The following is a 25,962-nucleotide window of genomic DNA, read 5'->3' on the forward strand; positions in this document are numbered from 1 at the left end:
CTGGTGCAGGAATTATTAATAAATACATAAAGTAGGTAAGTGTACCTGCTTGGCAAGTGTAGGTATTGAATAAGTGTATGATGACCAAGTGAATGAGTAATTTGGTGTATACGTCAAAGGCAGAAAGAATTGTGAAATGCAGTGAAACCTTTAGGTTGGGTACTCAATATGCATAGTGTGGACCAAAATGTAATCAAGTTTCAAAGGCTAAAACTAACTACTCTAAATGAAAGAAATCATTAAATTTCTTTTGAACAAACAAAACAATTAGTTCCTGCTCTATATTTGTAGCTTGTGATAATGCATTTTAAATAGAGCCCATTGAATGTGTTTTCATTGGTTATTTTTCTTGGTCTTAACACTCTGTTGTGTGCAAAGGCCTCTCAGAAAATTGGAAATAAAAGTCTCCCTTTACTGATTTTGTCATTTTCCATTTGTCAAACATTGATTTTCTCCCCTCTTGTGCATCTAATGGAGGTTGAAATTAGTGCTCTTTTTTGTGTGTTGTTTACTTCTTATTTGTTCCCCATCATCATCATTCATCAAGCTGCCAGTGAGCTCTGGGGATAGTGCTGGTGAGTTAACTAATGCTCTGAAGTCCACCAGAAGAGTATTTTGAATAGGTTTTTGCTACAGTTTTGGCTCTTACTTTGATTTTTTCTCTGTAGCAAATATTTCAAATATAGAGGATATTTCCCAGAAAACACATTTTTTTAAAAGAAAAAATAACCACAGCTATTACTTCCAGCTTTTTGATAATTTAAGATCAAAAAGATTTTTCAAAAGAAAACATTCAGGATGATAAGGAACCTATCTCTTTTCTCCAAAAATATATATGAACCTAAGGTACCAGATGCTCGGCCAGTCGGCTCTTCCTGTTCTGACATCAGGAGATGTGTTGTGTTATCTTGATGGGACTTGAGAAAGATGTCACCATGGATGTCAGTCAGAAAAGCTGCATTCTTCCAATTCGCTAAGGAAGCAGGGGAGTAGCAGAGGCTCTGACTAGTATATGTGCTTGTGAAAACATTTTTTTCTGTTCCTGTCTTTGGATTGATTGTGAAATTCCCTCAATACTTAGAATAAATCCAAGAGAAGACATTTTCTCCTAAGGGCAAGAATGCCATTTCTGAGGTAATGTCACTGCATTTGATCATGGGAAATTAGGAATGTGAAGCATGAAAAGAGACCAGAGGATACCATATTAATTAAAGAACAACACAAACGGAACAGAACAATGGGGGTGGTTTTCTGTGTGCTGTGATTTGCATACATCTGCAAGGTGTATGGCTCCTTCTCTGTGGTTTGGATCTCTTAATGGAGATGTTGGTGGCTCTTTAATCCCTCATTCCCTTTTAGTTCTATTTATTTATTTATTTTAAATATCCTTTTTAAAAATATTTATTTATTATTTATTTGAAAAGCAGAGTTATAGAGAGGCAAAGGCAGAGAGAGAGAGAGAGAGAGAGAGGGGGGAGGGAGAGAGGAAGGAAGGAAGAGAGAGAGAGAATCTTCCATCCACTGGTTCACTCCCCAGATGACTACCATAGCCAGAGCTGTACCCATCCAAAGCCAGGAGCCAGGACCTTCTTCCAGGTCTCCTATGTGGATGCAGGGGCCTAAGCACTTGGGCCATCTTCCGCTACTTTCCCAGGCCATAGCAGAGAGCTGGATAGGAAGTGGAGCAGGCAGGACTTGAATTGGCATCCATGTGCGATGTCAACACTTCAGGCTGCGGCCTTTACTAGTGTCGGCCTTTACCCGCTACATCACAGTACTGGTCCCTTAGTATTACTTAAAAAGCATGTTTTGCAATGGTGGAAATCTGCACTGTTCAACATGGTAGTCACTAGCCCATGTGGTTGTTGAATGATAGAAATACAAATAGTGTGGCTAAGAGACCTGAATTTTTAAAGCTATTTAATTATAATTAATTCAAATTTAATTTTGAATAGACAAATGTGCTTAATGGTCACCATATTAGATAGTACAGTGAATCTATATGGATTGCAAAGGTCACAACAGCTATGCTCATTACATTAGGTTTTATCAAAGTGTCCAGCTCTAAAACTTTGAACTTGATTTCTGTACTGTGTGCAGGTACTGCTCAGTTCTGACTATATCAGGATAAACAAGATACAGGATGTGTCCCAACAAAACTGGCAATCTTGTAAGAAAGTTGAGTAGTTTTTGATGAAATAACAGCTGACTTACTTAAAAATGAAGTGGACATTTGACACAGTCATTAAGATGCTGGCAGGGATGCCAACATCCCAAATGAGAATGCCTGCATTGAAGTCCTGGCTCCACTTCTGATTCCAGCTTTCTGCAAATGCATCTCCTGGGAGGCAGAAGATGATGGTTTGAGTGGTTGGAACCTGCGACTCACCTGGCTGAAGTTCCTGATTTCTGGCTTCAGGCTGGCCCAGCCCTGGCTGTTGTTGGCATGTGGGGGAGGGAACTATACATGGAAGACCTCTCTGTCTCTGACTCTCTGTCTCTCTCCCTCTCTAATAAGTAAAAATTAAAAAATAATGTTGAGGGGTAATATGAAATAACTGATTCTCAGGCTATTTGAGGCTTGATTATTAGAGGAAGATAAATTGTTCTTTTCTATTTGATAATACATACATTTTAAAAATAATTTTTAGTGAATATGTGTATGACTTTAACATTTCAAACTTGGTAGTATATCTGTATTTTCAAAAATTACCATATTCTGAAAAACATGACAACTTGAATTAGCATGATTTTGGAGGTAAGGCCTGGCTATGCTACTTTCTAATTTCATACCTTCAGCAGAACACCTATCTTCTCCAAACCTCAGTTTCCTTATCTGCAAATTGGGCTAATAACGCCTTTTTCATTTAAAGTTTTGAGTGAGGCATTATGATAAAATTAACTAAAACAATGATAGTTAACATTTCCTACTAATTGCCTATGCAGCAGATACAGCTTTAGGCACTGTTCGTTTCATCTGTCTCTCAGTACTGTGCAGGCACTCTTGTTATTCCCATTGTAAAGGTCAGGAACTAAGGCTCAAAGAGGGGTTTGTGTTATTGTATTATCATTATTATTATTACTGATGGCTTCCTGTGGTTAAAGACTCATCCATGTGGAGGCAGCCAGTCAGCGTTAAATAAAACAATGTTGTTCATTTACCTTTGTATCCAATCAGTGTTCATTTGTAAGTTTCTGCATTTTCTGAAGTTCACTTACTATTATTTCTCCTCCTTTTACAAACTGGAGTCTGGGTTGGATTAACAGCAGGTCACAGAGGTAGATGGCATCACACACGATGTCTGTAATGAGCCAGTAGCCTGTGTTTTCTGGTGTTTGGTATGGAAAGAACAGGCGCAGTGGTATAAGCCAGCAGTTCCAGTTATAGGCAAGGGTGACTAGCAAGAGCCACAGGAGATAGAGTCGATCTAGGAAAACAACAACTGGAGTTATCCAAATGGCATGGAATACACATTTAGAGAATTCTCTTGTTTTCTTTGGTGAAGTTGATGCACTACCCTTTGGAAGGAAGCACTTTGTTTAAGAGGCTCTGCTAACGATTCAACACAGTTCTGCTTCTGGAGCTGGGCACAAGGGATGCTAAGTGACCTTAAGTCTTCAGCAGCGGACGGTTTCCTGCCTGTCTCCCGGACACTCCGTCTGTCCCCACGGGTAACTGCACTACAAGGGGTCTTCAAGAAGCTCATGGAAAATGTGTCTTATGGAAAAAAATGGGCATGGACTTTAAATTTCTTTTTTCATCTGAGTAAATGTGTCTTTTAATCCCATTCCCCATGAATTTTTTGAAGTTCCCTTAAGTTTGTATCAGAAAATGGGAAACTCAAGGAGAATCAAGGGGACCCCGCCCAGGCAAAAGGTCTGCAGCTCCTCAGGGGTGCAGCTGCAGGGGTCTCAGGGAAGCAGGGGAAAGGCCACCTGCTCCTGCTGAGTCTAGAGGACCGGAGAATCCGCTCGTGGAGGTCCTGGTCCCTTCACGCACTTGCTGCCTCTGCCCACAGGAGGCTCTAAGAGAATTGTTCCGTTAGAGTAATTAACAATGTCAAACTGTGGAAGAGACTGGCACTTTTTTTTTTTTTTTTAAGTGCCAATGTACCTATCTGTGGTTGAGTGCCTTGGGACCTTCTCTTGAAAGATAATTGGGCATAGGATAGGCCCTGGACTGTCTTTTAAAAAGAGGTGGGAATTTTGTCTCTTGTCTTCCCCAGAGAGTTACAAATGATCTTTTGCAGACGACATAGTTTCAATTCTGTCTTCCAGATAGGTTCAGAACAACAGCTGGGGAACACAGAAGCCATTTACAACACAGGGCCCAAGGGCCTTGGTGACAGCCAGCCCCCCTCAGGGTAGACCACCCTTTGAATAGTACCTGTGTATGAATCTATGCTTCTTGGAAGTCTAATTTGCTTTAGGTACTCTGTCAGAGGCCTCTTCTGGAATTTGGAACACAGCTTGCCAGAGTTCTGCTCTGTCTTTAGCTTGGCATCACTTTCTTGTGTTGATGATACAGCTGTGGGCTTTGCTTTACAGGACAAGAAAAGAAACCTTTTAAAGAGGTTAACATACGTTAGCTTGATGAGCAAAAAGCCTGGATTTCTCCAAGTCAGAACATTTGAGAATCTTCTCTCAGGCAGGTGAAATGAAACCTTCATGTTTAGAATAGCAACATTAGCAACATTTATTTCACTATATGTATATCAAATCATCGTGTTGTACATATTAAATAGGTATAATAAAAACAAAATTAAGCAATGACATAGAAGAAAATATCCAGGTTATGAAGACATTGGAATTTGAAAAATACTTATAGAGAACAGGTTTAAAGCTGCTATAGAAGGTGTTATAAAAGGGATATTTTAAACACAAGCTTGATTCTCACATATTTTAGAGAAGGAAATGAAATTGGAATTTTGAATTTACATAGGACAGAAATATTACAAATGTATATAATTTTCCAGGTTTAGTTTGAGGTTTCCTTATCTTCCTTTCAGATATGGGAAAATAAAGCTCAAAATATTATTTCAATATATATCTTTATCAGACCATAATGATGATGACTAAAATATGCCGTCTTAAAAAAGAAATTGTTATATAATAAATAGTTTATTTTGAAAACTCAACTTCCCCTATGTAGAAGGAAAGGAAACCTTCACCTCCATCCCATGCAATAATTTGTATTTATCTGCTATCAAAAACCAAGCTTTCTTCTTCCTTTTCTCTAACTATGTGAGACCTTCTACAAAGATGTAGCCACTTTTGTATTCTATTTTATTATAATTTTTTCCATAAACATCTTTAGGTAATTGCTAGAAATTTGAATGGCCCTTCCCCTTATATAATGAGTTTGCTGGTGTCCTTTGCCCTGTTGAATATTCAGATAGACTTTCTATATTTTTATAATATATATTTTGGGTATTCTTAGGTAATAGTTACAGTGAATGTTGCTGTAGCAGATATGGTGGGTGGCCCATGCTTATACCCTGGTCCTGGGGGTCACCCTCTCCCTGAGTCTCTGTATGAGTGTTTTCTTGGGCCAGTTTGCCTGAAGTGCTGGGGAGTTAGTAGCATTTCCCAGCAGAAACCAGCTTCCTTCTCTTTGTTGGGATATTTCTCAGGCGTGTTCCACACAGCTTTTCATCTGGATAAGCCCCGGGCGCCACACCAGTTAGCCTCTTCTTAATACATTTTCATTGCCACGACACTCTCTTGTTTCTGAATTACTCTCAAAATAAGCTATAAACCACTGTGTCACAGCCTGCTTCTGAGGGACCCAAATGAAAACATTTGCAAAACACATGTCCCCCCAATAACTTTATTCTTTGTAGTACTTTGAGAGCACAATGCTTACCAGTCTGTGGGCTGGCTTCAGGTGAGGATAGATCTCCCTCAATTAACTTCCTCTTGTAGAGAGCTGTCCTTTGACGCATTCTGCTCACCAAGTTGTGTAGTTGGGCATCAGCATACTCATTGATAACAGGGACTCCAGGTAGTTTGCATTTTGGGCTGATTGAAATGAGAGGAAAAAATGGTGATGGAGATGGGCTCATGAGATTAACCTTGGAACTGAATAAATTGTAGATTCCATTTAAGAGAATCTTCACATGAAGCCCTATTCTCTTCCTGACCCACCAACATATCCCATCTACAACTGTTTATAGATTCCTATACTGGTGGTGCATTTTCTCTTTTCTCTTTTTTATTATCATATTACATTTTAAAAATCTCTTTCAATGGCCAATGCTCCTGTCATAGCATTACTCAGGTATGTCACTCTAAGTAAGGCATTTACAAACTTGTTTAATAATGGAGAAGACTGAGTTGCAGTGGAAGAAAATCTGATACATCTCAAAAAATACAGAAGGTAGACACTAGGTCTATAAAATCAGAACAGCATGATTTTTCTAATTATGAATTACCATCATAGATATCATTTAACTGATTTCTTCTTAAAATCTTAGTATGTGTAGCAGATTATTTATCAAGAAATTGTTGAGTTTCTAGTTCATGTACTAAAAAGACAAAGATGAATTTGAGATGGGCCCTATCAATGTTCATAGTTTAGAGTGGAAACAAGGATGTAAATAAATAGCTGACTATAAATGATATGTACAAAATACTATGCTCACACTAACCTTAGGGATGTCAGGAAGGGGCTTTTCAGGGGAATTTCCTTAACTCTAGAGAATTGGCAGAGAAATCACAGACCAGCCTTCTAGGCCTTGAGAACAATATATTCATGGGCATGAAAGAACATAACACATTCATCAAGTATTTTGGTGTGGTTGGAACAGACTGTGTGTGTGTGTGGAGAGAGCCAAAGTCATGGTGATTGTGCCTAGAAAGGAAAGGTGAATGCAGCCAGTGTATGTCTATTCCTAGGTGGCCTGTTTAGGAGTATAGACATTAAGCTGTAGCCAAAGAGCTGATACGGAGTATCAAACAAATGAGAAGAATGAGCACATAGGTTTTTATTTTGGAGAAGTAGCAATAATGAGAGGATGGGTTGATGAAGGACAGCATGAAAGTGTGGACACAGGGAAAGAAGTTGCTTGAAAAGGTTACAACTAATGAGAGGAAAGAAAAGAGATTTAGAGGCAGAATGCAAAAGGTTTGGTGAATTTTCTGAAGGTTTGTATGATTCAAATACGGAATTAAGAATGACTCAGACTTCTAGTACAAAAGATGAGATTCATGAAGATAAAATTCATATAAACAGAAATTGAGACAGCAGATGCTTGTATGTACTGGGTACCTCGAAAAATGAGATTGTTTTTATGTGTGTTTTCAATTAAAGGTGTTTGTTGGAATTTATGTGGTTGGACCTTACATGTGATAACTCAAAAAAGTTCAGAAATACAGTTCTGGTGACATTATCTTTGTTGTCAAGGTCAGAAACTATATCTTTATCTTCCACAAGACTTAGGACAAAGTAGATTTTAAAATAAATCCTTAATAAATAAGCTTGCTACTTCTTACCTTTGTTTGATCTTATTCGCTTAAAAAAATCTATAAAATGAGAAATTGAGGGTTGGTGAAACTTTAACTATTAAGTCAGGTATTCAAATTGTCAAAAATGTCTAAATTCAAGTCCTAAAACATAAAGAGACTATTTCTTATTTTCCACAGTTTTCTGTTAGTCCCAGTTGACCATACAGTTTCCACTTAATTATACCAGTTTTTATTGTGCACACCTATCTATGGTTAAAAATTTGGAAAACCTATTAGAATGCATATCAGTATTTCAAATACCTATCTATATTTTAACTACCATATACTTTTTTTTACTACCATATATTTTTATTTTTGTGTTATCTGGAGCTTAAATATACTATTCTATTTTGTCTTCTTTTTTCCCCACCTTTTTTTTCCTAGGGTAATCCTTTATCTTCTTATCATCTGCCTAAATTCATGCAGAAGCTATTAATGTATTTTCCTTTGGATAGTTTTATATCTGATTATAAAAAGGCAAATAGAAATAAACAAACATGGGGCTGGCATTGTGGCACAGTAGGGTAAGCCTCCATCTGTAGTCCTGATTGCTCCACTTTCAATTTAGCTCCCTGCATCTGCACCTGGGGTGTGGAAGAGGGGAATTGGGTAGTAGAGGATGGCCCACGTGCTTAGGTCCCTGCTGTCCACGTGGACATACAAATGGAGTTCCTGGCTCCTGGCATTGGCCTGACCTTGTCCTGGTTGTTGTGGCCATTTGGGGAGTGAGCTAGAGGTTGGAGATCTCTCTCTCTCTCTCTCTCTGTCTCTCTAACTCTGCCTTTCACATAAATAAAATTTAAAAACAAAATAACAACAAGAAAAAATAAACATTTAATGAAATAAGCAAAAAAATTGAATGAGGATAAAAGGGAGAATCAGTACATACTCCTTAAATAACTGCTTTGTTTGAGCTGTATTTGATATTTCTAGAACATACTACTAATGGTGACTTTTTACAGAATTATTCCCCATAATTCAATTATGAAAGTTTTGGTAAATAGTAAAATATTTTACAAATTTTGATGAACTGAAGCAGGTATTTATTTATTTATTTATTTTTTAAAAGATTTATTTATTTATTTGAAAGTCAGAGTTACACAGAGAGAGGAGAGATAGAGAGAGAGGTCTTCCATCCGATAGTTCACTCTCTAATTGGCTAGGGTGTTGACCCTCTGTGCTACAGCGCTGGCCCCTGAAGCAGGTATTAAGCATGGAAGATACTGTTTGGGATGATGCTTTCTATATTATAGCTCAGTTCAAGTCCTGGCTTCTCTCCAGATTCCAGCTTCCCACTAATGTACACCTTGGTAGGCAGCAGGTGATGGCTCAAGTGCTTGGATCCCTGTTACCCATGTGAGAGACCCAGATTGAGGTCCAAGCTCCTGATTTTAGCTTGTTCCAGCTGTGGCAAGGAGAGTGAAGCAACAAAATGGGAGAGCTCCCTCTTTGTCTCTGATGCTTTTTCTCTCTTTGTCTCTTTGCCTTTCAAATAAATAAAAAAAGATTCGTTAAAAAAATTTTGATAAACAAACTTAAAAGGATATCTTATTTGGTCATCACTAAGAAATAAGATTTCTAAACATACAGAGAAATTCATTTAAAGAAATGCTGATTGGGGCCGATGTTGTGGCTTAGCAGGTTAAGTCTCCACCTGTAACACTGGCATCCCATATGGGTGCCAGTTCCAGACCCAGCTGTTCCGCTTCCAATGTAGCTCCCTGATAATATGCCTGGGAAAACAGAGGAAGATGGTCCAAATGCTTGGGCCCCTGCTACCCACATGGGAAACCCAGAAGAAACTCCAGGCTCCTGGCTTCAGCCTGGCCAACCTCCAGCCACTGTGGCCAATGGGAAGTGAACCAGCTGATGGCAGATCTGTCTCTCTCTCTCTCTGTATCTCCTCCTGTCTCTGTAACTCTGCCTTTCATATATATATATATATATATATATATATAAAATTTTTAAGAAAGAAATGTTGATGGCAAAGAATATCATTATTGTAGTATTTTCAGTTCTTTAAATTCAGCGATATAGGCAAAAATAAAATCATGTAATCAACAATAGACCCTTTGTTTGAATTTGTAGAGGTTTTTATCCTTTAGAGCAATGCATCACAGTAAGATTGTGGGTAAGAAACAGGCTTTCTCTATTTGTAAAGTGGAAAAAGGCCACTGAGAAAAGAGAAAGAAAAGAAAAACTTGTGGTTAACAGGTATAACAGGAATATCACTTTTATGAAGGAGCACATACATAAGATGTCGATGTTGAAATTGGATCTTTTTAAAACAAGCTGTGTTTTATCAGAACTCACTCTTGGAAAGTTTTTAGGTACACCCAGGGATATAAGTTCTCTGCTGAAGATTGCTATTTAGTGCAACATGAAAGGACAACTCGTTTTGATGGGGATGATAAATTGGATGGGTGGTTAGGAATGAGTTCACAAAGGAAGTGATATTTGAGTTGGACCTTCAAGCATAATTGACACCTTGACTGACTGTGCAAAGGCTGAGTATTCAAGGTATCTGGAACAGCCTGGGAAAAGGCGGTTAGTTGCTGCCCTGTGGAGTACAGTGAAGGCTTAAACATATTAACAAAGGATGCCAAATCATCTGTAATTTGCTTTGGAAGGTCAGTTGACGTTGTTGGAAAACAGAGCAGAATCTAATCAGAAGACGGCCATGATGCACTACGATTTAGAGAAATAATTGAAACGAGAAAGCAGAGAACTGGTTATGTTAAGGAGGAAGTGTGATTAAAGAAAGGAGAGAGTGGAGTTAGAATATGTGAGTTAATGTAACAGAATGGAATTGCAAGTTTGGTCAGTATATTACATTGATAGTAAACTCCTATAATTTATGACTATCAGAGCTTCAGAATATGACCTATTTAGAAAAAGGGTCACTATATATAGACTGATGGCTTACGATGGTTAGATTTAATGAGTTTTTGACTTTATGATAGTGTGAAGGTGATATACGGTCAGTAGAAACTGTACTTTGAATTTTGAATTTGGATCTTTGTCCCTGGCTAAAATCCATTATTTACCTTACTCTCTGGTGGTGCTGGGCAGTGGTAGTGAGCTACAGCTCCCAGTCTACCACGCAATCATGAGGGTAGAGAATCCATACTCTCCAGGGTACTGCAGCACTGAACTTTGATGGTTGAGAGATTAAGTGTATTAAATTCATTTTTCATTTGTGTTATTTTCAAACTATCGTGGGTTTTTTGGGAATAACCCTATCGTAAGTTGAAGAGAATTTGTATTTAAATTGAGTTCAAACTGGAGCAAGGTCAGCTTTAATCCAATGATTGGAGTCCGTATAGGAAGGCCACAGAAAGAAAGAAAAGACACATGCAGAGAGAATATCATATGACAACAGAAGCAGAGATTGGAGCAATGCACCTACAAGCCAAGAATTGCTAAGGATTGCTGGCACCAGAAGCTAGAAGAAAAGCATGGACAGATACTCCTTCGGTGCTTTCAGAAGGGCCAAAGTCACTGACTCCTTGATTTTGGGTTTGTAGCCTTCAGAACTGTGAGCATAAATTTCTGGTATTTTAAGCCACCCAGCTTTTGTGACAATTTTTTATGGCAGCCCTAGGAAACTAATAAAACCCATAGTAATGTGGATAATTGTGATATCACATTGTCAACTCAGATGGAATTTTAAGAGCAACATAAAGACTTTCAGTTCAGTATATGTTAAACTTGAGGTGTAAATTTAGAATCAAGGTCTTTAAAAATACATTCAATAGAGCAGGAAGTTGAGAATTTGGGTCTGGAAATCAGAAGGGAGGGCAGAGCTGGAGATGCTGCAGTAGGGATCACTTGTCTGGAGGAAACGGTGGGAGTTAAATAGGCGATGAGAGGACTTGTGAGAGGCTGCGAAGAACAAGAAAAGATTGGAGGACACAACCTTGGAATTTGCTGACATTTAAGAGTAGCATAAGAAAAAGAACTGTGAAGTAGCAATTAGAGAGGTAGGTCTCAGAAAGAAAAATGTCACAAAAATCAGAAAGTTAGTGTTTGAAAAAGGAGGTCAGTGGTGTCTCATGTTGAGTAGAATGAGAGCTGGAGGAGGACTTTAATTTTAGCAGGTGTGATCTCATTGATAATCTTTAGGAAAATTGGTTAGGGATATGTGTAAGTCATCAAATTTTGTCATTTTTCTCCCCATTTACCTAAAGTATTTTGTAAAAAAATTCATAGAATCTGCCTTTGTTCTATAAATAATATTTTGAATTTTTGATTACTTTACAAGCTCATTTAAAAGTAATATTTATTTCCTCTAATAAAATATTGAATAAACTTTTTCTTTTATAAACTTTGCTAGATTCCTCTTAATTCTTAATTAAGGGTTAATTAATTTTTCAGTGAGAACTCATTTTTCGAAAATATCCATTGGCTAAAGTCCTCTTAATCCTGCTATTTCTATCATACAGAATAATAAATAGCCAGGAATTAGGCAAGGAATGTTACATGCTAATTTGGGAAGAAGTCTTGGGAGGGAGGGGAGCAGCAGCTCTTTTTTCCTGGGCCACGTTTAAGCAATAATTAATGAGCTGCCCTCAGATGTTACATTTGAAGAAAAGAAACCTGCTTTGAATAAAAGGACATTTTTGAGAAATATACTTCTGAATAAAAAATAATTAAAAATAGCACCAAATCCTGTTTTTTTATTGAAGTATCTGGCAGTCTGCCATAAAGACCACAAATGTTAGGCAAGTTTGGTCAGTGCAATTAGAACTCAATCAAGTCTCCCTTCATTCTCGTCTCACATTCACCCCTAGATATTAAAAGATTTTGAGTTGTTTATCACATCTCACTTGTGCATATGGTATTGTTTGTACACATTAGTTTGTACATATGGTAATGTACATATGGATACTATGATGCAGAATTTCCTAACCTAAATTCTGTTTGATGTGTTTGGAACACGCTACGATTCATCTGTACTCCGAAGCGTGCTTCTCCACCCCTTGTCAGTGGCCTCCTCTCCAGAGATGTTCTTCTGTTAATCTGAAAGTGCTGGAGGTTGGTCTCTGATGTTTATTTTTGTTAGTGAATCACACTCTAATGGGGCGTAAATGTTGTGGCAACTAACCCTGCTAAAAGCTGGGCAGCTATTTTAAGGATGGAGTGACAAAAATATTTTTGAAAGTAGTACCACATTGTAAGTTTGCATCTGTAGGATCCATATGTACACATAGACACACACTAATACACATAACGAATAGTCACTGTATCTTAACCAATTGAGAATGAATAAACATACCAATGCAAACATAACTAATACAACTAATGTAAACAGAGCTAATACGCTTCATTGTGATAAACGTTTTTATACTTTCTAATCCTTTTGGGTATTTTTAAGAAAGATTTATTTATTTATTTATTTAGAAGTCAGAGTTATGGAGAGAAGGATAGACATGGAGAGAGATCTTTCATCTGCTAGCTCACTCCCCAGATGGCTGTAATGGGCCAGGCTGAAACCAGAAGCCTGGGGTTTCGTCCAGATTTCCCATGTGGGTAGCAGGGGCCTAAACACTTGGGCCATCTGCTGCTACTTTTCCCAGGCCATCAGCAGGGATCTGGATCAGCACTGGAGCATCTGGATTCGATTTGGCACCTGTGTAGCCGCCACAATGCCAGCCCCTTGGCTATTATTTTGGAGTAAGTAAGTAATTAGTAGGGTGACTATGTTTTGACCATTTATCCTATATAGCAGCTCCAAAGAATCAAAGGATGTGTTCATAGTGTTTCTGAAAATTGATGTCTTGGGGGAAGTTCTGAGGTGCATTTGAACAGCTCATTCACTGTCTCCAGATATTTATTGTGCACTTACTTTGCATCAGGAAAGATGATTGCTTTTGTATTCACTCTGAAGATTCTTCAGTTAATATTACCTCTCTTTCATCTTACATACATCTTTTTTTTTTTTTTTTGACAGGCAGAGTGGACAGTGAGAGAGAGAGAGAGAGAGAGAGAGAGAGAAAGGTCTTCCTTTTGCCGTTGGTTCATTCTCCAATGGCCGCCGTGGCCGGCACACTGCGGCCGGCGCATCGCGCTGATCCGAAGCCAGGAGCCAGGTGCTTCTCCTGGTCTCCCATGGGGTGCAGGGCCCAAGGACTTGGGCCATCCTCCACTGCACTCCCAGGCCACAGCAGAGAGCTGGCCTGGAAGAGGGGCAACCAGGACAGAATCCGGCACCCTGACCAGGACTAGAACCCAGTGTGCCGGCGCTGCTAGGCAGAGGATTAGCCTAGTGAGCCGTGGTGCCAGCCCATACATCTTATTTATCCTTACTTTTAAGTTTTTAAAGATAAATTTATGTTTTATTCATTTATTTAAAAATGTCCTAATAAAATGTGTAATGAACTGAATTGGGTTTCCCTTAAATTTAAATGTTGAAGCTCTAACCGCCAATATCGGACTTTATCTGGGATAGGACTCTTAGCGAGGTTATAAAGATTAAATGGCATCATAAGAATGGGGGCGTATTCCAATAGGATGGCATCCTTTATGAGAAGAGAGACACCAGAGAGCTCTTCCTCTTTGCACATACACAGAGAAAGGATGATATGGAAACTTAGCAACAAGGCAGTCATCCACAAGCCAGCAATAGAGGAATGACCGAAAACCAATGTATTGTTTAAATCACTTAGTTGTATTTTGTTATACCAGATGAATATGGAATATACACATGTTGAAGAAAAAAGGGTAAAATTACTTTAGGAAGTGGATGGAAATTTAGGTCAAGATAATAGTTTTAATGTTACCAATCCCTAGAAATGACAGGTAAGATGTTTTTTAAAATATAAGATGCTGGAAAATAAGACATTGGTCCCAGTAAAACAGGAAATTTGAGAAGTTTCTGAAAGACAAAACACATGGGTTCATTGTTAACTCATTTAATTCTCTCAAAAAATGAGGTATTCAAAAGAATGTTGTTATGAATGAAGAAAATCGCTCCCCAAACAGTCACAAGAAATGCTTCTTGCAAATTGAGAGTGTTCTGGAAATTCTTTACCCTTGGAGAGAGCGGATATAAAGGCTCAGAAGGCCTGTAGCCCACCACTAGAGCAATTCTGTGGGAACCACATTTGGAGGAGGGAAGTAGGCTGTGCTTCTTCCCTTTACACCTGCTCAGAGCGATGGAAGCAGAAGCAACTGCCTCCAGGCATTGAGAAGATATTTGGACTGGAGAAAGGAGCTGTGTCACGGGTGATGGCAAAAATATCAGAAGGAATGGGAGCCTGTATGGCCAGACTATACGAGTCAAAAATTACCAAGCAATTGCACAAAATCAATACCATCAGTAGCATGAAGGAAAACAAAGAGAAAAAAAAAACACAAGGAAAGAGAACTAACAAAATAAAATAATAATGTCAAAAATATTAATATCTTCAAAGAGATGAGAATAATTTTATATTAATTGTGATAGATTATTGTGAAAGACAAAGACTTGGAAATAAAAAGTTTGATTATTTAAAAGACAAAAGTAAAACAATAATAAAATAATAAATAAAATAAAAAACAAAATAAACAATAATAAAACCAAAAAAATTGATAGGGGATTAGCTACAATACACATCTAAAGAGAGAGTGAGCAGAAGAATTCTCTCAGAATGTAGCACCAAAGGATGACATGTGCAAGGAAATGTGTGAAAGGATGGATGTTAAGACAGGTAAGAAGGGCGTGGAAGAGAGATCTAAAAGCTCTAAAACTTGTATAAGTTCTCAACGGAGAGAATAGAGGAGCAGGAGAAGATAAATTGGTCAAAAAAACTGCTAGAATCAAAGATGTCCCAGACTCTAAGGGCAAGTGACACGAGTAAGGAAAAACTCTAATCAAGCAACTCCATCATAAATTCCTGAACACTCAAAAAGAAACAGCCTAAGTGCTTCCAGAAGTGGAAGAAAAACAACTCTATAAATTGAAAAAAAAAAAAAAAACCAAAACATTAAATTGGTATCAGATTTCTCATTACCAACACTGGATACCAGAAGCTAACCAACTTGAATCTCAAAATTCTGAGAGAAAACAAAGTTTCCTTGAATTTCAAGCTGCCAAACCCTCTGTAAGATCATCTATTTGCTTTGATCAGGGAGACTTTACCTTCCAAGCAGAATTCTCCTTTGCTTAGCGAGGAGCAGATTCAGTTTTTGTGTCTGCTACTAAGTATCTCTTTGGATACTAGGAATTTAACAGGTAGAAGATTTGAAAGAGGGAGAAGCAAATGAAGGAGTTGAGTTTTTGTTAGTGAAGAGACTGGAGCTCTGGAAAAAGCTGTATTGAGAATGCTACTTTTAGTCTAGAGGCCAAAAACTTAGTCCATACATGCACACACACACACACAAATGAGTAAAAAAAAACTGGGGAAATCTATGTAAGACTGGTGGATTATCAATGTCAATATACTGGCTGTAATAGTGTACTGCAGTTTTCAAGGTCTTACTATTGGGGGAGATTAGGTAAAGGGTGCTTGGGATATTTCTGTTTTATTTATTATAAATATGTATAAATCTGTGATTATCCCTAAATTAAATATTTGATTTTAAAAAATGGCATTACTAACATGATGGCAAGTATTTGCCCAGTTAGTTCTAACTATATAATTTATAACCTAACTTATAACTTTGCTACTCCAAGAGTGGTCCACCGACATCTAACATTAGCATCCTCTGAGAATTTGTTGGAAATGCAGAGTATTAAGCCCTACTCCAGACATATTAATTAGAATCCACTTTTTAACAAATTTCTCATATAATTTGTATGCAGATTAAAATTTGATAAGCATTGTTTCCTAAGAGTATTTCTACCAGTTTAACTCTGTAGAGTGTTGGCAGTGTCTTCACATTTTTCTAAGATTCTGTACCTGTTCTCTCTTCTTGGGGAAGGTTACAAAGTCCTATTTTTCTGGAGTGCCAGCTGTATTAATCTGACACAATACTCACAAAATTTAGTGAATTGGGCTTTACAATATCCTTTTCAGATGAACTAACTGATACCCATTCATGAAAAGCCATGAATGCAAATAGGTGACAGAAGACTATATACAAGTGATAACAACAATAGAAGAGAAAGATAAAAATAATGAGGAGCCAATATTTGTAGATATTTAAAAGGTGAGTTTTTTAAAAGATTTACTCATTTATTTGAAAGGCAAAGTTACAGAGAGACCAAAGCAGATACAGAGAAGGATTCTCTGTCTGCTGGTTCACTCCCCAAACAGTTGCAATGACTGGGGCTGAGCCAAGCTGAAGTTGAAGCCAGGAGTTTCTTATAGGTCTCCCTCATAGGTGCAGGGTCGCAAGTATTTGGGTTATTTTCTGCTGCTTTCCCAGGCACATTAGCAGGAAGCTGGATCAGAAGTGGAATAGCTAGGACTCGAACCAGTACCTGTATGGCATACCTGTGTACCCACTATGGCTTAACCTGCTGCGCCACAGCACTGGACCCAAAAGCTGAATATTTTGATCTTAAGAAGACAACCTTGGGCTGAGTGGTATGGGGCAGGGTGTTAAGCTGCCACTTGAGACATCTGCATCCTGTATCCAAATGCCTACTCTGCTTCAAATCCAGCTTCCTGCTAATGTGCCTGGAAAGGTGGTGGATGATGATTCAAGTACTTGGGCCCCTACCATCCACCTTGTAGACCAGGATGGAATTCCTGGCTCCTGCCTGGCCTAACCCTGGCTGTTGTAGGCATTTGGGGAATGGATCAGTTGAAGGAATATCTCTCTCTCCCTCTCTCTCTTTCCCTTTCATAGAAATAAATGAATCTTTGAAAAAAAAAAAAAAAACAGGCCAAACTAGTCTTGTAAAGAGTATCTTCTCTTAAAAATTGAGAACCCAGGTTTGGCATTGGTGTGCAATGGGTTAAGCTACCATTTGGGTGCTGGCCCAAGTCCCAGTTTGAGTCCTCATTGCTCTGCCTCTCATTTACTTCCTGTTAATGTGTCTGGGAAGGCAGCAGAAGATGGCTCAGTACATAGGCCCCTGCACCTATGTGAGAGATCTGGATGGAGTTCCAACCTCCTAGATTAGGCCTGGCCCAGACCTGGATGCTGCAGCCAGTTGGGGAGTGAACCAGCAGATAGAAAATCTCTTTCTCGCACTCTCCCTCTTTTTTCTGTCCTTCTGGCTTTCATCTATCTATCTATCTAGATATCTAGATATAGATATATGAGAATGTGAGAACCTTCAGAGTATATGGTATACAATTAAATGAGAATATAAGAAGTCTTCAAAAAGTTGATGGAAAATGTGAATTTCATGAAAAATTTATGTATGATTTCAAAATCATTTTACACCAGATTAAAGTTATCTTTAATTTCGCCTTCCATGAACTTTTTGAAACACTCTTGTGTGACTATTGGTTTCCTATTTTAGTCATGTGTTTTGGAAGTCAAATTTATTTATATTTAAACTGAATGACATTAAAACTTAATTTGCTTATATAGAAGGGAATGCTAATCATTTACAGAGGAGAATAAGATGATAAACTATGGAAAAACACTTGAGTCTTCAAGTAGAAAACCAGGAACACTGTGTGGTCTATAACACAAATTTCCAAGACTTCTCAGAGAGGCAGGGCAGCCTCCTGATGAACATTGACATCGTGTTTTACAGTTCAAGTTATTTGCCTTGCCCTGTGAAATAATTTGTGTAGTGTGTCACACACTGTATTATCCTGAGTATTCAATTTGAATACCCTAGTTTCTGCAGGGCATAACAACACAGAGCTGTGAAACTTATTCATAAATCATATGGGCATGGTTGAGGGAGCCCAGCATTTGATCTCTTTGTAGTCAGTACAGATCTTGGATCTTGGATGTACATCACAGACTTGTATGTAAATCAGGGATATTGATAGTTATATAAATTTGCATTTGCAACTTGATTCCTCCCTGAGAATGTGAGAGAATCATTCTATTGGCCACATGCCAACTGCAGAAGCCATGTACAAAAGATTATATCTGTAAACTATTGCGGGCAGCCTATGGATCTGGTCTTTTTAATTTGATATTTGAGAAGAAGAAGCGATTGCCATCAAAACTGCATCTGAATCCTTTTGGAAACTGAAATTTATGTTTGGCTCTTTAGCAATAATATGAAAATGAGATATTCTGCGGTTGATAAGAAGCTCAGATTATTTTGGTTCCTGTCATGCCACCTATAATAATAGTTTTTAAATTTCTTACTCAATGATAACATATTTGTCATAAAAGCTTTACGTGTGCATCTGATGATCTTGGAGGCTAATGTTAGATCACAGTATCAGAGCTGGAGTTAAATATTTTTGTTGTTATATCCATGAACAATAGATAATTTTATTTGCTTTTGTGCAGGGGAAATTTTGGTTTTCTAGTACCAGAAATTTATGTAATTTTTATCTGTTAAAGAAAAAGAATGGAAAATTATGCATTGTAATTTCAACACAGGATCTTCAGCGAGGGACTCTGCAATTTAAGATGTATTAGTTTCACAGTAAAGCGTTAAAGATGTATTTAAAACTGTTCAATGTTTTAAAATGCACCAGCCAGAAGTAGCACGGCATATCAACTAGGATAGCTATAACTTGAAAAAAGGAGAAATAAGTGTTGACAAGATTATGGAGAAATTAGAACCCCTGCATGTCTTTATACTGTATTGAAACATAAGGTGCTTCTGTTGCTGTGGAAAATAGTTTTGCAATTTTTCAGAATGGTAACCATAGGAATATTTTAAGACCCTGCATTTCCACTGTTAGGTATGTACCCCAACAAATGGAAAACAGATATTTACAGAAGTACCTGTACATGTATGATCATCATAGCGCATTGTCATAATAACCAAAGTGTGGAAAGTACCCAAATGTCTGTCAATGGATAAATGAACAAACAGGTGATCATATATACACACAATGATATGCTACTATTCAGTCTCAAATAGGATGGAGTACAGATATAGGTTATACTAAAGATGAACCCTGAAAACCTGCTAGGTGAAAGAAGCCAGACAGAAAAATTCACATATTAGATGATTCCATTTATATGAAGTATCCAGAATAGATCAGTTCATAGAAACAGACTGTACATTTGGAGAATTCCAGGAGCTAGAAGGAGGAGAGAAAGGACAGAAACTATCTAATGCATCATTTTTTTAGAGTGATAGAAACACTTTAGAAGTAGATAAAGGCGATAGTTGCCAAACATTGTGAATGTACTGAATCCTATAAAAATGGTTTGTTTTATGTTGTATGAATTTTCTTTTTTTTTAACATTTATTTTACTCATTTGAAAGGCAGAGTTAACAGAAAAGAGAGGGAGAGACAGTAAAATCTTCCATCTGCTGGTTCATTCTGCAAATGGCTACAACAGCCAGGGATGGAACAGACGGAAGCCAGGAGTCAGGAACTCCATCCTGGTTTCCCATGTGGGTGCAGGGGCCCAAGAATTTGTGACATCTTCTGCTGCTTTCCCAGGTGCATTAGCAGATAGCTGGTTTGGAAGTAGAGCAGCTGGGTCTCAAACTGGTGCCCATATAGGATAACGGCATTTCAGGCAGTGGCTTTACTCACTGTGCCACAGCACTGACCCCTGAATTTTCTTTCTTTTCTTTTTTGGAAGTGCACTTTTTTAAAAACTTTTATTTAATGAATATAAATTTCCAAAGTACAGCTTATGGATTACAATGGCAACCCTCCCCTTTCTAAAAATTCACCACCATTCATTCACTTGGCAAACATTTGTTAATATATTAGGTCTTTGAACAGGAGCTGGAGGTATCAAGGCAGAAGATCTTGTCCCAAAGGAGCATAGTTTCCTGTAGGACAGCTTGCATTACAAAGTGCTGTGTAAATTCCAAGGAGAAGTAATCCAGTAAAATAGAGTATTAATATTAAATAGTTATCTGAATATACCAATGAGGTATCTCACATTATTTGTTTGTAAATAAGCAAAACCAGAATTGTGTGACATTCACAATGAATGGTAAGAAGAGAATTTTCAGAAATCCTTCAAAAGCACAGGGGACTGAGGTTATTGAGGGTTTAGGTAACAGAGGATACTATGGGGGTTAGAGTGCATACAGGAATGGAGATGTGAATGAATTTGGATCTCATGGGAGCTAGAGAGAGGCCTTAGTAGGGAAATGTTTTTGGTGGTATTTTTCTTTTCATTCTCTTTCAGTTAGTATTAGCAGACATTAGTCTTGTTTATGTGATCCCTTTGACTCAATCCTATCATTATGATCATTTTTGAACTGAAACTGATCACTTTGACTAGTGAGATGGCATTGGTACATGCCACCTTGATGGGATTGAATCTTTTCATTTTCTTCACTGGGAAGGTTTTCAAGAAAGGTATTTTGAAACTGTTTACATATTTGTTTTATTTGAGAGAGAGAGTGAGTGATCTTCAGTCAACTGATTCTCTCCCTAATTAGCTACAACATCCAGGTCTTGGTCAGGACAAAAGCCGGGGCCAAGAACTCCATCCTGGTCCACCCTTGGATATCAGGGGCCCAAGGACTTGAGTCATCCTTCACTGGCTTCCCAGCAGATTAACAAGAAGCTGGTGTAGAAGCAGGGCAACCAGGATCCAACCAGCACTCCACTTTGGGATGCTGACATTGTAAATAGAGGCTTAATTTGCTGTGCCATAATGCTGACCCCAGCTGGGAAGATATTCCTCACGAGCCGAAAGTAAATTACTGTATGACTTTTGCACATTAATCCTCAATTTGTGGTCAGAAGCTACCCAGCACAAATCTAAACTGCTTTCCATAAAATGGAAAAAATTATCTGAAGACAGTCCCTCTCGTCATGAGCCTTATTTTCCAGGACACCATGTAAGTGAGGATGTTTTCATGTGGCATTGAATTGCGATCCCTTCATTATCATTGTGGGTGCCTTTCTCTGGAAGTTCTCCATTTTCTGAGTTCCTTTTTAGAAGTGATGTCCAGAAGCAAGCAGAACACTGCCCATAGGTCTTGGTTATCACCAGTAAGAGTAGTACTCTAAATTCTGTGATTATGCTCTTATTGTTATATTTTGTTTTAGATAAGTTAAATCCCAATGTTGGCTCATGTGGATTCACTTTCCTCAAGCAAGTCTCCAGGTCTTTCTAGGGAGTCTTCTCCTGCATCTACAGCTAAGCAACTGAATATTTTAAACCTCCATATAAAACCCTACTTATTACTTGGAAAAATTCAAACAATATTCAGTGGTACTTTGTGACTACCAAAGGTTTTTGCTATTTTTGTCTCATTTGAATCATACAACAACCCCTGAATGAGGCTGCTCAAATGTGATTATCTTTCTAATCAAGGAAGCTGAGTTTCTAGCAGATAAAGAGATTTTTCCTAGTCTACAAGGACATTAAGTGGAAGAGGAATGAATAGAATCAAGTTCTATTCCTAATCAGTTTCATTTATTTCCATCTATTATTCCAATCTATTTTTTTCTTTATATCCTATCACAAATAAGCTATTGTATCCTAGTTGGTTTCATTTGTGTAGATTTTAGACTCAGGTCACCTATGACTTTATACTAGTAACTGACAAAAATATTGAGCTGCACAATATAAAATAGAGTCTGTAGTTATATCACTAGAGATTAGGTTAACATTGGATCTTTTATTAAAATTCAGTAGGTACATTTGTTCAGCTACCTACGAATTCACAGAACACACTTCTCCACTGTGTTTGAGAAGATACATAAGAGATTTTCAACTTCTTTTCTAAAATGAGGTTAATAAGCTTGTTTTTAGCAAAATTAATTTGTCACATCAGAGACCACAATTTTGTCTTCCAAGTGCTCAAAACTCATGTTTAACAATTCATCCTAGTGTTTAGCCAGGAATCAACATAATGTGTGATCTATAATTTTCAGATTCTACATCATATTTCTAGTTGAAAATTAGTTCATTGCTACGGGGCCATCAAAGAAGAAGGTACCTTTCTCTGAAGGGAGGAGAGAACTTCCACTTTGACTATGACGCTGTCAGAATAAGATCGAAGTCGGCGAACTCAAAAGGCTTCCATAGCCTTGGCAACTCATGCTAGAGCCTTTGGAGATTACTAACGCCATAAACAAGAGTGCAAATTGTTAAGTCAACAACAGGAGTCACTGTGTACTTACTTCTCATGTGGGATCTGTCCTTAGTGTGTTGTCTAATGTGAAGTAATGCTATAACTAGTACTGAAACAGTATTTTACACTTTGTGTTTCTGTGTGGGTGCGAACTGATGAAATCTTTACTTAATATACACTAAATCGATCTTTTGTATATAAAGAGAATTGAAAATGAATCTTGATGTGAATGGAATGGGAGAGGGAACGGGAGATGGGAGGGGTGTGAGTGGGAGGGAAATTATGGGGGGGGAAGCCATTGTAATCCATAAACTGTACTTTGGAAATTTATATTTACTAAATAAAAAATAAATTAAAAAATAGTAAAAAAAAAGAAAATTAGTTCATTGCTAATTATAAAACTGTAGATTCAGATAATTTATAAATAAATATTATTTAGAATTTTATTGGTAACCAAATATAAACATCACTTTACTCAGGACACAACAATGCTTTTGTATCTATCTGTGTGTGAATACTATCATGATTTAATAGTAATCATTCCCTTTAATGAATGGAATTGAGAACATATTTCATGCTTGTATTTGATGGAGAATATCCTTTTCTAGGGATGTGAGTTCTTTTTCCATTCCTCACCAGCATTTGTCCCACATTATTTGATTAGATTTAAAATTTCATTATGGGGAGAAACCTGATACTGCACAATTAGAATTAGATACAACTTGGTTTTGGGGAATGAGGTATATAATTTGTTAAGAAATAAGCTACTGAGATCGTCCTACTCCCTGAAGCGGGTTTAGGTGTTGGTCTGGGAGGAGCGGGCCATGGTTGGTGGGAAGGGGAAGAATGTTAAGTAGAAGCAGTCACAAGAAGTTGAGATTTTCAATGTGGGGAACATGAAAGGGTAGAAAGTTAGCTTGAAAAGCAGTAAAAAGGTAAAGTCAAAGATCTCTGCGGACCTTGATGATAAATTCTGATACTTAACAAAGTTTCACCCTGGTTAACTTTATACTTTCTGATGAAAGTAATTTGTTAGTGAAAAAAATGTTTTCCTTTTCTTACTTCTTTTCCTCCCTTAAAATTTCTCATTCTGTACTCTTCTACTGGTCACCTCCTACCCCTGTTTATTATGAGTTTTAGTATTATGAACTCCTTAAAGGGAGAAAGCAAATCTGAGACCCCTCATCTATTTGGGCATGAAATGTACTTTCCAACGTGCTGATTTATTTGTGTAAGCTAATAACAGATTCTTTACAGTTAGTGATCAATGACAAGGGTGGTGATTATTTGTGTATCTTTCCATTTTGAAGGGTTGTGAAGTGGAATGCTTGTACAATTTGATTTTTTTCCTGAAGGTGTGTGTTTCTAGTTCCTGACAATTTGAGCATCTTTTCCTACTCGATGGATCGCACCTTACTGACATGTTTGAAATTATTACAGAATTTTAACATCATCTCCACTATGATATTACTGTAATGATTAGAAACTTAAAGAAAAATGAATTGATCCTAGTTTTTCAAATAAGCAACAGAATTAAGACTCCTGGGTGTCAATATATTGTGCATGAGTACTGTGTTCAATGAACCGTTCATTAATACTCGAGCAAATAATTTCCTGACATCCACAACAGTCAGTAAATAGAAAAACCACTGAAAGCTTTCCAGTCCTTCATTCTTTGAAAACCGCAGTTAGTTTGGCTAGAAGTTGAATTTCCAGTTTCCAATCTCATTGTGCTAGATCCCTTTTCCTGAATATTTGGGATAGTCAAGAACTTTGAACAATGCTGGCAATTTTTCAGTCTCAGTTGGTGGTGAATCCTTTAATCTTTCTTCTCAGCTCTCTAACAAGAGAGTCAGTTGGAGCCAAAAATATAGTTAATCTTCTTTACTACTTCATCTCCCCCCTGCCCCAGCCTTCCCAGTCTTTCCTTTCCCTCCCATCCCACCATCTCTCAATATTCCTCCTTCCTCCTTCATCCCTTCCATCTTCTTCTTTTCTTCCTTCCCTTCCTCCTTCCCTTCTTCCTTTCTATCCTTTCTCTTTTTCTGTTTTAATCCAAGTTAAGTCAAATGATATTGCAAGACTGCCATAAAATTTTAATGTATTCAATTTCTTATTTTAGTAATACAAAGATCTCTAAATACTCTATATTTTTAAATGTAACTGCAAAACTGGAAGACTAAGCATTTCAAAATTGATTTGTACAGAATCTGAGCAACATACTATGAGAAGCAATATTTTTACAGATTTATTTCATTTTACACATCCAAAGCTCTTTTCTTTCATGTTTGTCAGTGAGTAAGAGCTTTAAGGCATTTATGTAGCATGTTAGAAGTTAGAAGTATATTACCTGCCATTCTAAAAAACTTACATACTCAGCACCTTTTAATTACCATTACAGAATGTTCATTAATGACCATTTTCAGTGTGTCTTATTTAAATGGGAGTTGTAGTAAAATTTCTAGAAAATTCTTTTAGAATAAGTCTTCTCTCAGTTATTTTCTACTTATCAAATTTCTGTCAAATTAATTTTAATGGGATTAAATTATTTAAATTCTAACTCCTTTTGTCCTCCACCTCCAACACATGCAATACTCTCAGGTTATGCTATAAACCACAGCTAGTGGCTCTGAGGAGGATGGGTTGGTAGACTAGAGGGAAGAAGTGTTTTTGGAAAATTTTCAATACTGATTATTAGCTTCTGGATAATTGTCATGTTCAATATAGTTTGAAATATAAATAAAATTACAAATGTTGATTCTTAACTCCACTAACATTCCTGCTTCCCCAGCCAAAAATGAATGCTTAATTTTTATATTTTGTTAATATATGCAAATGGAATTTATATTTTATATTTTAGTAGTTATAAGCTCATAACTATCCAAACTGAAATTTTTATGCATAGTATTCATTCCTTCTTCTTTTTATTTTTTTGAAAGGCAGAGTTAGACAGAGAGAGAGAGAGAGACAGAGAGAAAGGTCTTCCTTTTGCCGTTGGTTCACCACCCAAATGGCCACTACGGCCGGCACGCTGCGCCGATCCAAAGCCAGGAGCCAGGTGCTTTCTCCTGGTCTTCCATGGGGTGCAGGGCCCAAGCACTTGGGCCATCCTCCACTGCACTCCCGGGCCACAGCAGAGAGCTGGGCTGGAAGAGGAGCAACTGGGACCGAACCAGCACCCCAACTGGAACTAGAACCCTGGGGTGCCAGCGCCGCAGGCGGAGGATTAACCAAGTGAGCCGTGGCACCGACCCATTCCTTCTTCTAACTCCAGATGTTTTTGACGGTAGAGAAATCTCTTTGGCTAGCAGAAGGATAGAGTATAGAACTTCAATTTCTAAGTCTAAAGAAGCAAAACATGTCATTATTGGTAA

The 25,962-nt window shown here is 37.6% G+C and overlaps 1 protein-coding gene across 1 annotated transcript in view; it reads right to left on the reverse strand.

Annotated features, from left to right (window-relative positions):
- Nucleotides 1-25,962, reverse strand: part of CNGB3 (cyclic nucleotide gated channel subunit beta 3) — a 164,843-nt gene that overhangs the window by 89,598 nt on the left and 49,283 nt on the right. Inside the window, exons 4-6 of the mRNA XM_002710676.6 lie at nt 5,867-6,021; nt 4,388-4,540; nt 3,220-3,428 (exon numbers count right to left, since the gene is read on the reverse strand). Of these exons, the coding sequence (XP_002710722.4) occupies nt 3,220-3,428; nt 4,388-4,540; nt 5,867-6,021 (517 nt within the window). The remainder of the gene's footprint in view (nt 1-3,219; nt 3,429-4,387; nt 4,541-5,866; nt 6,022-25,962) is intronic.

This window comes from Oryctolagus cuniculus, chromosome 6 (assembly GCF_051225735.1).
Source record: "Oryctolagus cuniculus isolate XC-2025 breed Fujian yellow rabbit chromosome 6, ASM5122573v1, whole genome shotgun sequence".
In the NCBI taxonomy this organism is placed as follows: Eukaryota; Metazoa; Chordata; class Mammalia; order Lagomorpha; family Leporidae; genus Oryctolagus; species Oryctolagus cuniculus.